We start from the raw sequence: 11,155 nt of genomic DNA, 5'->3' as shown, positions 1-11,155 counted from the left end.
CAGACTTTATAGAACAGTTAAATTTGCAGATATCTTTCAAGTTAGCATAATTTGGGCTTTTAGAAAATTTCTTTGGTTAAAATAGTATTACCTTAATTCCTATCATTAATATTACTTTGATGGACTATTTGCTCATTTGCTCTATTTTGATCACAAGGCAGAAATGGACGAAAGAAATGAAAAGAGAGAAAGAGCGCGAGCAAGTGCAAGGACAAATGGAAATTCGAAAATTATAACTTCTTTGGGTTAAAATAATGTAAGATAACCAAGGATGGAGGGGAAGAGAAAGAGAGAGAAGGACATTTCAGAATTTGAATCCAAAAATAAGAGGTTGAAAATTAACTTACCACTGGTTCTCTAATAGGTTTGTGAAAACAAAAATACCTGATCTTTGAAGTTCTCACTATTAAGCCCTAATCTTTGAGGGTCATTTTAATAACCCCACTCCTGGAGCAACACCAGCGTGGGAAAATTGGGACACACGTGCCAGGCACTAAGGATAGCGGAGGAACACAGTCGACTCGCACGCACAGCCTCGAACCAGCGGAAGGCCACGAGGACCCCTGAGCTGTCCCCGTGATCACTTCCGATGGCGTCTTGAGCATGCGCAAGCACTTCCGGGTAGCATGTGGCCGCAGGTGCGATTCCTCTGACCCCTCGACTGAGGCAGTGTGGGACTCACAGCGGATATTGCGGTAGCCCTGCGCCAATGGTGTCTCAGTATGACCGGGCAATTACTGTCTTCTCCCCGGACGGACACCTACTCCAAGTGGAATATGCCCAGGAAGCGGTAAAGAAAGGATCCACCGTGGTGAGCGAGCAACTCTTCTTCACTACCCTTCTCTGCCCTCAGGCCTTCCTTACCCCGCTGCCCCAGCGCATCACTCAGTGTAGGGGGACAAGAAAAGAATCTCCCACATGTGAAAATTGCCTCCTTCCTTTATTAAGGGAGATGCTGTTCTGAAATGTGGGATGGAAGCCGTGGAGTTAAAAGTTGGTAGATTTCATAGGTTTCCGTTGTGCAACTGCCTTTAACAGTCGCTGTAAACGTTTAACTAGGGTGTGTGTGTGTGTGTGTGTGTGTGTGTGTGTGTGTGTGTGTGTGTGTGTGTGTGTGTGTGTGTGTGTGTGTTGTAGCCTTGACTGTAGAAGAGATATTAATGCTGTGTCTGACTTGTAAAGAAAGAAAAGACTTCTTTCAGCCTGTAACAGCCTGCCTGAATGCACACTGTCCACTAACTCAGGATTTGGCAGACACATAGAAAAGTAATAATTACAGTAAAAATCAAACATGGCCATCCCTGAAATGTGGCTTAAATCGATGTAAAATTAAATCTTTGTTGAGGGAATGGTTGAAAATGCTAATCTACTCCAACACTTTCACCTTTTAAAAATAATTGTCCAAAAATTTACTCCTGAATATTTAGCAGCCTTCTAGAGGTTTTAAGCCCAAGAATCTCCGCTCTTTTGCCATTTCCACTTCTTTTGGTTTGGTTTTTAAATAATACTGGAATTCCTTGAGAGATTATACCCTCCTTTAAATTGATATATCCACATTTCTGAAAAACTTTAAAACATTCAGGGCAGCAGTAATGCTCCTGCCAAGTTTTAATTATATTTAATAATCTTGGTGGTTTATAAAAATTTAAAAGGACAAAAGTGCCCTGGTGACCAAAGATATATTACCCCAAATCGTCCAGATCCTAGCCTTTGAATTCAGGAGGATCCAATTTTTTTAAATCTTTCAAATTTCATAAGCATGTTTGTTGTGTATCTTGGAAATTGAGACACTAGCTATGACAATACGCAGTGCATTTCTAAGTCTAGTAGTATCTGTATTTTCTCTCACTTTCCATACCAACTTAGTTATGAAAGGAAGTAATTCACTTTTATCATAAATCTATCAAATGTAAAATGGTAAAAAAAAAAACACTATAAAGAATCTTACCATTTTTTGAAGTATTTTTCTATTTAATTGGGCCCTCTAGTTTTACTTCTGTTTTGTAAGTAATTCTTTTGGAATTGTAAATTTAAGAAAAGCCTGATGTAGCTTAAACCAAAAGGGTACCATTTTGATAAAAACAAAAATTATATAATCCCCAGCATGCCATGAAGCATATGGTTAGAAAATAATGCCCGAGTTTAAGAACCTAAAATAAAGGGAGTAATGGGAGAAGACTGAGGTGTAATAAGAAACCGCATTGGCTATTTAAAATGTTTTAAGAATGCTCTAGAACTGATTGATGGTTCCTTTGTAATGAACTGTAAGAGGGTAAGGATATAAAAATACCTATAGTGGGCATTTTTAAAGACACATTGGAAGGATGAGACAGTTTTATCTCAGGATTCTGAAATTATAATTTGCATCTTTGTATGGAGTTATTCATTGTGTTTCCTTGAGGGCACTATGACCTTTCACGTGGGGTAAAGTTTACAATGGCACTTGTTTATTAAAATATGGCACAAAATATTCTGTCTATAAATGACAGTTGATATGATAAGTTATAAATAAGCTGAGGTTGGCCAGTTGTGACCAGTATGTAGATATGATATTATTTGGTAATACAAAAAGTTATATGGGCCACAATTAGAGTCCTTGGGTTCTGCTTCTTTCTTTTTTTTTTTTTTTTTTGCGGTACGCGGGCCTCTCACCGCTGTGGCCCCTCCCGCTGCGGAGCATAGGCTCCAGACGCGCAGGCTCGGCAGCCATGGCTCACGGGCCCAGCCGCTCCGCGGCACGTGGGATCCTCCCGGACCGGGGCACGAACCCACGCCCCGTGCATCGGCAGGCGGACCCCCAACCACTGCGCCACCAGGGAAGCCCAAGTTCCCTTTTATATAAATGAAAAATATGTTTGAATAACATTTCGAAGAGGTAATACTTCCTTTTTAGGGAAGAAAAAGATGAATCCTTCACAATATTCCCATGAAAAGGTTAAGGTTTATTATCCTTCCTCATTCTGTCCTTTCCCTGACCCCAAACTGTTATTAGCTCCATATTTCCTACTTTATCAAATCTCAGCTCCACAGTCTGGCCATGAAAATCTCACATGATCCACATCCACGCTCTTTAATTAAGGAAGCAGTTTCATGGTTTTACCAATATATGCTTCTGCCTTGTAGGTGGGGAGAGTGAAAAACACCTCTCTGTCACTCTCCATCTTACTTATCCTCTAAGAGTCTCTGCACATTTCTTTCCTTTGTGGCCGTGTCTCTGATCCAGTCTAGTTATCATGGATCTCTTTCTTCTTCTGAATTTATCATCTGTACCGCAGAGCAGTGTAGAGTATTTACTATTTAGCCTCATATTCTCTTTAACTTCAGGTATTCTTAATAGTCTTCTCACACCAACTGGATAGTAAGATCTTTGAGAATCTAGATGGTGTAATTCCTTTTGTGCTTCTACTGCAAGATATATAGTGGATGAACTGACGAAGTAACCTACCATTTAAGTAATACCTATTTTATACCATGTATTTCATGTACATTATCTAACATTAAGAACAGTATTTAATCCTCTTTTTAATGTATGTGGAAACCATGATTCGGATGCTTCCATAGCTTGGTGAAGGTACCCAACTAGAAAGTGATAGAGTCCGTATTCTCATTTAAGTTTTTCTAGTTCCAAAGCTTCTGCTCTTTGCATTGCACCATGCAATTTATTTCATAAATTTTGTATATTACTTATCTGTCGACATCATGAGTGTGGAAGCTAGATATGTATCATGTAAAGCAATTCTCTAAGCTTCAGGGGTTTTTGTTTGTTTGTTTTGTTTTTTTTAATGTTGAGCCTTCTTTTATTTATTTTTATTTATTTTTATTTTTGGCTGTGTTGGGTCTTCGTTTCTGTGCAAGGCCTTTCTCTAGTTGTGGCAAGCGGGGGCCACTCTTCATCGCGGTGCGCGGGCCTCTCACTATTGCGGCCTCTCTTGTTGCAGAGCACAGGCTCCAGATGCGCAGGCTCAGTAGTTGTGGCTCACAGGCCTAGCTGCTCCGCGGCACGTGGGATCTTCCCAGACCAGGGCTCGAACCCATGTCCCCTGCATTAGCAGGCAGATTCTCAACCGCTGCGCCACCAGGGAAGCCCAGGGGTTTTTTAAATAGTAAAATAGGCCTCGAAATAGTGCCTGCTTCATAGTGTTGATGTGATAAATGAATGAGGCAACAATACATGTTCAGCGTCTTGCGCAGTGTCTGGTTCACAGCAAGTACTTAATAAATGGTAGGTATTATTCTTTACTATCCCTTTGTTTTCTCCTTTTCCTTCAATTGGGTCTGTATTTCTTCCAGCACTTTCATTTATTATTTCAAGACATTTTTGTTGAACACTTACATCTGCCAAATGTGGTGCTAGGTCCTAGGATTTCACAGTGGACAAAATAGACTCAGTCAGTGGCCTCAGAGAGCTTCCTCTCTAGCAGGAACGTTAGATGACTATGAGTAGATAGTCCTAACAAGGCCTATCTGAGTATTATAATGAGAGAATATGAGGCATTGTGGGAACTCTAGGTGTTAGGTCCCCATGAAGATGTATGTAATATTTAAGTAGACACCTGAAAGATGAAAGTTAGCCAGGTGAAAAAGTGGAAGGGGAAAGAGAAGAGTATTTTAGACAAAAGAAATAGCGTATGGGAAGACCAAGAAGGAAAATATGACTATGGTTCACAAACTGGAAGGCATTCAGGATTGCTGAAGCAGTGGAAAAATGGGAAGAGATGAAGCTAGATACAGGAGCCAGATCACGGAATACTTTTAAAGGAATAAGAAGGCTTGAAGGCTTTTGATGTGACTATTGCTGTTCTGTCTTTCTAATAACAGACTGCATTTGTCCCACCAAAGAGGTACTAACATGACCCGAGCAGAATCATTCATAGTTTCTGTCCTCCTGTAATGAGCAAGTGACAGAAATCTGGCAAATAAGTCCATCCTCGGGGCTTTTCTAGCTAGAGATAGTGGCAGCTTTTTTCCTCTGGGAGAACTGTTGGGATATGAGTCCAAGGTTGCTGGTGGCCATCTTTTTTTCTGTACAGATAAAGCCTCTCTGCATCAAGAGAGCAGGAAGGCTGATATGCAGAAGTAAATATTATAGTCCCTAGATCCTTTTGCCCCTAATCCATCTCTGTGTTGTCTTGGTTCGCCTAGTGAGAAATGTTCCCTCCTAATACAGGTTTTAAGTAGAGGAATGCCACATTCAGATTTTCTTTTCTTTTTTCTTCATATTTTTATTTTTCAAAGACTTCTCAGACTGCATCGTGGTCAGTGGATTAGTGAAATCGACTGCGAGCAGGGAGACCACATGGGAGTCTATGGAAGTAGTCTAGATGAAAGATGATAATAGTTCTCACTAAGGTTGGGCCCAAAATGGAAATAAGGCAGATTCTGGAGAAACTTAAGCAGCATAGTTGATACATTTGATGATTATTTGGCTGGTGCTGGGGGTGGGGGAAGGAGAAGAGGAGGTACTGAAGAGGGAGGAGTTAGAGAGGTGCCTCCATTTCTGGATTTAGCCTCTTAGCTTATGGCACTGCCATTTTTTTAGGGAATATGAAGCACTAAGTATGAGGAGAAGATAACTGAGGTTTGGACTTTTTGAGATTGAGATGCTTATAGAATCTGTAGTAGGCAGCCTCTAAAATGGCCTCTAATGATCCCCACCTTCTGGTGTTCATGCCCTTAAGTAACCATCTCCCCCGGATGTTGGCTGAACCTAGTGACTTGCTTCTAAGGAATGGGATAGGCAAAAGTGATGGAACATCACTTCAGATATTACGTTACAGATGGTGACTTGCGTCTTGTTCATCCTCACTCACTCTCTCATTTGTTTACTCTGGTGGAACACAGTTGGCATGTTGTGATTTGTCATTTGGAGGGTCCTATGTAGCAAGGAACTGAGGGAAGCTTCTGTTAAAAGCCCAGTATGGAGCAAAACCCAGTATGGAACTGAGGTCCTTAGTCCAACAATCCACAAGGAACTGAATCTTGTTAACAACCATACGAGTGAACTTGTAAATGGATTCTCCCCTATGAACCTTGAGATGAGTGCAGTCCTGAGGGACAACTTGGTTGCAGCTTTGTGAGAGGCCCTGAGCCAGAGAACTTTGCCAAACTGTTTCCAGATTCCTGATCCACAGAGACAGTGAGGCAGCTGAATATACACATTTGGAACTCAGGATATTGATCTGGGCTGGAGATAGTTATTGGTATTTTGAAATGTATCCTTTCTCTCTCTTACTTAAAACCTATGTTGGGACTTCCCTGGTGGTGCAGTGGTTGAGAGTCCGCCTGCCGATGCAGGGGATGCGGGTTCATGCCCTGGTCCGGGAAGATCCCACGTGCCGCGGAGCGGCTGGGCCCGTGAGCCATGGCCGCTGAGCCTGCGCGTCCGGAGCCTGTGCTCCGCAACGGGAAAGGCCACAACAGTAAGAGGCCCGCGTACCGCAAAAACAAAAACAAAAACAAAAACAAACCTATGTTGAAGGTCAAGTAAATGAGTATTCTTGAGAACTCTTTTAAACTAGAGAAGACAAAATTTAGACTATAGACTATGTAGACTGGGGTAGACTGCAACCTTAAGGGACCTTAATGACCCTATGTGTAGTCTACCTTGGCAAAACACTGGGAGGAGTGGGGTAGAAAGCAGGTTACTATAAGCTAAGAGTTGATGACAGTATTTGGCCTTGAAGTTGAGAGAGAGAGGCAGAATTGAAATGAAGTGGTCTTTAAGATTTTGTTTAAGATAAGAGAGACTTCAACATACATTTAAATGTTGGTGAGAAAAAGCCTGGAGAGAATGTTGAGGTTGATTTGTTTTAACTTCAAAAGGTTATTTAAATGGCATCGTACAATATGAAACCTTTTGGAATTTGGTTTCTTCCCTTGAGATTCATCTAAGTTGTTGCATATTATTGCAAGTAGTGTTCCATGGTATGGATGTACCACAGTGTTTAACTATTCATGTGTTGGAGAACATTTGAGTTGTTTCCAGTTTGGAGCTGTTATGAATAAAGCTGCATTCATAGCAGGCTTTTGTATGAATGTAAGTTTTTATTTCTCTGATATAAATCTCCCAAGTGTACAATTACTAGATTGTATGGTAATTGCATGTTTTATAAGAAGCTGTCAAATTGTTTCCCCGAGTGGCTGTACCATTTTACATTCCTACCAGCAATATGCTAGTGATCCAGTTTCTACACATCCTTGCCAGCATTTGGTGTTACTGTTTTCCATTTTAGCCATTCTGATAAGTGTGTAGTGATACCTAAGTGTGGTTTTAATTAAATTAGCCATTAATGGCTAATAATGTTGAACATATTTTCATGTGCTTATTTGCCATCTGTATACCTTCTTCAGTGAAATGTCTTTCATGTCTTTTGTCCATTTTTTAACTAGACTGTTTAGTTTTTTTACTGTTGAGTTTTGACAGTTCTTTATATATTCTAGATTCTGGTACTTTGTCAGTTAAGTGGTTTGCAAATATTTTCTCTCACTCTGTACCTTGTCTTTTCATCCTCTTCACATGGACATCCACAGAGCAAAAGTTTGTAATTTTAATAAGCCAAATTTATAATTTTTTTCCTTTTTATGGTTCATGCTTTTGGTGTCAAGAACTCTTTGCCTAGATCCCCAAATTTTTCTCCTTTTTTTTTTAAGAGTTTATAGTTTTACATTTGATTCTATGATCCATATTAAGTGCTCACTTTGGCAGCACGTATACTAAAATTGGAACGATACAGAGATTAGTGTGGCCCCTGCTCAAGGATGACATGCAAATTCATAGCATTCCATATTTTTCTAACAAAAATTAAATACAAAGAAAAATATTAAAAGCAACAGGGGAAAAGCAACAAATAATATACAAGGGAATCCCCATAAGGTTACAGCAGAAACTCTGCAGGCCAGAAGGGAGTGGCATGATATATTTAAAGTGATGAACAGGAAAAACCTGCAATGAATAATATTCTGCCCAGCAAGGCTGTCATTCAGATTCGACAGAGAAATTAAAAGCTTTACAGACAAGCAAAAGCTAAGAGAATTCAGCACCACCAGACCAGCTTTACAACAAATACTAAAGGAACTTCTCTAGTAGGGAAACACAAGAGAAGAGAACAAAAGAGGAAGGGAAGAAAAAAGACCTACAAAAACAAGCCCAAAACAATTAAGAAAATGGCAGTAGGAACATACATATCGATGATTACCTTAAATGTAAATGGATTAAATGCTCCAACCAAAAGACATAGACTGGCTGAATGGATACAAAAACAAGACCCGTATATATGCTGTCTACAAGAGACCCATTTCAGACCTAGGGACACATACAGACTGAAAGTGAGGGGATGGAAAAATGATTTGCATTTCCATGCAAATGCAATTCAAAACAAAGCTGGAGTAGCAATACTCATATCAGACAAAATAAACTTTAAAATAAAGACTGTTACAAGAGACAAGGAAGGACACTACATAATGATCAAGGGATCAATCTAAGAAGAAGTTATAACAATTGTAAATGTATATGTGCACCCAACATAGGAGCACCTCAATATATAAGGCAAACGCTAACAGCCATAAAAGGGGAAACACAATAACAGTGGGAGACTTTAACACCCCACTTATGCCAATGTGTAGATCATCCAAACAGAAAACTAATAAGGAAACACAAGCATTAAATGGCACATTAGACCAGATAGATTTAATTGATATTTATAGGACATTCCATCCAAAAACTGCAGAATACACTTTCTTCTCAAGTGCACATGGAACATTCTCCAGGATAGATCACATCTTGGGTCACAAATCAAGCCTTGATAAATTTAAGAAAATTGAAATCATGTCAAGCATCTTTTCCAACCACAATGCTCTGAGATTAGAAATCAATTACAGAAAAAAAACTGTAAAAACCACACACACATGGAGGCTAAACAATGTTACTAGAGAACCAATGGATCACTGAAGAAATCAAAGAGGAAATCCAAAAATCCCTAGAGATAAATGACAATGAAAACCTATGGGATGCAGCAAAAGCAGTTCTAAGAGGGAAGTTTATAGCAATACAATCCTACCTCAAGAAACAAGAAAAATATCAAATAAACAACCTAACCTTACACCTAAAGCAACTAGAGAAGAAAAAACAAAACCCAAATTAGTAGAAGGAAAGAAATCATAAAGATCAGAGCAGAAATAAATGAAATAGAAATGAAGGAAACTATAGCAAAGATCAATGAAACTAAAAGCTGGTTCTTTGAGAAGATAAACAAAATTGATAAACCTTTAGCCAGACTCAACAAGAAAAAAAGGGAGAGGACTCAAATTATTAAAATTAGCAATGAAAAAGGAGAAGTTAAAATGGATACCACAGAAATACAAAGGCTCATAAGAGACTGCTACAAGCAACTATACACCATTAAAATGGACAATCTAGAAGAAATTCTTAGAAGGTACAACATTCCAAGAATGAACCAGGAAGAAATAGAAAATATGAACAGACAAATTACAAGTACTGAAATTGAAACTATGATTAAAAATCTTCCAACAAACAAAAGTTCAGGACGTGATGGCTTCACAGGCGAATTTTTTTTTCAATAAATTTATTTATTTAGTTTTGTTGGGCTGTGTTTATTTGGCTGTGTTGGGTCTTTGTTGCTGCGTGTGGGCTTTTCTCTAGTTGTGGTGAGTAGGGGCTACTCTTTGTTATGGTGCGTGGACTTCTCATTGCAGTGGCTTCTCTTGTTGCGGAGCATGGGCTTTAGGTGCAAGGGCTTCAGTTTTTGTGATGCGTGGGCTCAGTAGTTGTGGGCTCTTGAGCTCTAGAGTGCAGACTTAGTAGTTGTGGTGTATGGGCTTAGTTGTTCCACAGCATGTGGGATCTTCCCGGACCAGAGCTCAAACCCATGTACCCTGCATTGGCAGGCAGATTCTTAACCACTGCACCACCAGGGAAGTCCCCAGACAAATTCTATGATCCATATTGAGTTAATTTTTTTATATGGTGTGAGGCTGAAGTTGAAATTCATTTTTCAATGAAGTATTTTAAAATAAATCCCAGATATTATGATATTTCCCCTGTAAATATTTCAGTATTTATCTCGATTAAAAAGGATGTTTTTTATTTTTATTTATTTATTTTAATATTTATTTATTTACTTTGGCTGTGCTGGGTCTTAGTTGCAGCACAGGGCATCTTTGTTGCAGCATGCAGGATCTTTAGTTGCGGCATGTGGACTCCTTAGTAGCGGCACGCAGACTTCTTAGTTGTGGCATGCGAACTCTTCATTGTGGCATGCGAACTCTTTGTTGTGGCACACATGCAGGATCTAGTTCCCCAGCCAGGGATCGAACCTGGGCCCCCTGCATTGGGAGCATGGAGTCCTACCCACTGGACCACCAGGGAAGTCCCAAAAAAGATGTTTTTTTAAAACCATGATCACTCCCAATGAAATTAACAAAAATTCTTAATATTTTGTAATAGTCTACATTCTAATTTTCCTTATTGCTTACAAAATATGTTTTTATAGCTCTTTTGTTTGAGTCTGAATCTAAAATCCATGCATTGCAGTAAGCTGTTAGGTATCTCTTTTATTCTTGAACAGCATCCCCCTTTATTTTCATGCCTTGGACTTTTTTTTTTTTTTGTGGTACACGGGTCTCTCACTGTTGTGGCCTCTCCCGTTGCGGAGCACAGGCTCCAGACATGCAGGCTCAGCAGCCATGGCTCACAGGCCTAGCTGCTCCGCGGCATGTGGGATCTTCCCGGACCGGGGCACGAACCCGTGTCCCCTGCATTGGCAGGCGGACTCTCAACCACTGCACCACCAGGGAAGCCCGCCTTGGACTTTTTGAAGAGACTGGATTAATTGTTCAGTAGTATCCCCCATCTAGATTTGCCTGATTATTTTTTTGGCCCTCATAGATTTAACGATTTGGAGAGGTAAGTATAATGAATAAATAATTATAAATGTGTTGATTGCATGAAAAGATAGGTTGTTTAGAGAATAATACAGAAGGACTCCTTGAGGTGAGATTTAAATTGAGACCTGAAATAAGAGGAGAAGCATTCCAGACAGTGGGAATACCACATGTGAAGGCTCAGAGGAGGGAAACAGAATTGTGTTTGAGAAGTCTTGAAAGAAGGTAGTGTAGCTGGTGCTTGGTTAACAACCGT

At 39.8% G+C, this 11,155-nt stretch overlaps 1 protein-coding gene and 2 non-coding genes across 3 annotated transcripts in view; 2 read left to right on the top strand and 1 right to left on the bottom strand.

Moving 5' to 3' along the window:
* The first annotated feature begins 277 nt into the window (after positions 1 to 277).
* PSMA8 (proteasome 20S subunit alpha 8) overlaps positions 278 to 11,155 on the top strand; it is a 32,042-nt gene continuing 21,164 nt past the window's right edge. Inside the window, exon 1 of the mRNA XM_004273735.3 lies at positions 278 to 811. Within this exon, the coding sequence (XP_004273783.2) occupies positions 710 to 811 (102 nt within the window). The 5' untranslated portion in view covers positions 278 to 709. The remainder of the gene's footprint in view (positions 812 to 11,155) is intronic.
* Positions 7,690 to 7,791, top strand: LOC117202840 (U6 spliceosomal RNA). The gene has a single exon (XR_004485333.1). It is a non-coding gene; the product is annotated as a U6 spliceosomal RNA (small nuclear RNA).
* Positions 10,312 to 10,384, bottom strand: TRNAW-CCA (transfer RNA tryptophan (anticodon CCA)). The gene has a single exon. It is a non-coding gene; the product is annotated as a tRNA-Trp (tRNA).

Source organism: Orcinus orca, chromosome 15 (assembly GCF_937001465.1).
Source record: "Orcinus orca chromosome 15, mOrcOrc1.1, whole genome shotgun sequence".
In the NCBI taxonomy this organism is placed as follows: domain Eukaryota; kingdom Metazoa; phylum Chordata; class Mammalia; order Artiodactyla; family Delphinidae; genus Orcinus; species Orcinus orca.
This window is presented reverse-complemented; position numbering and strand designations above follow the sequence as displayed.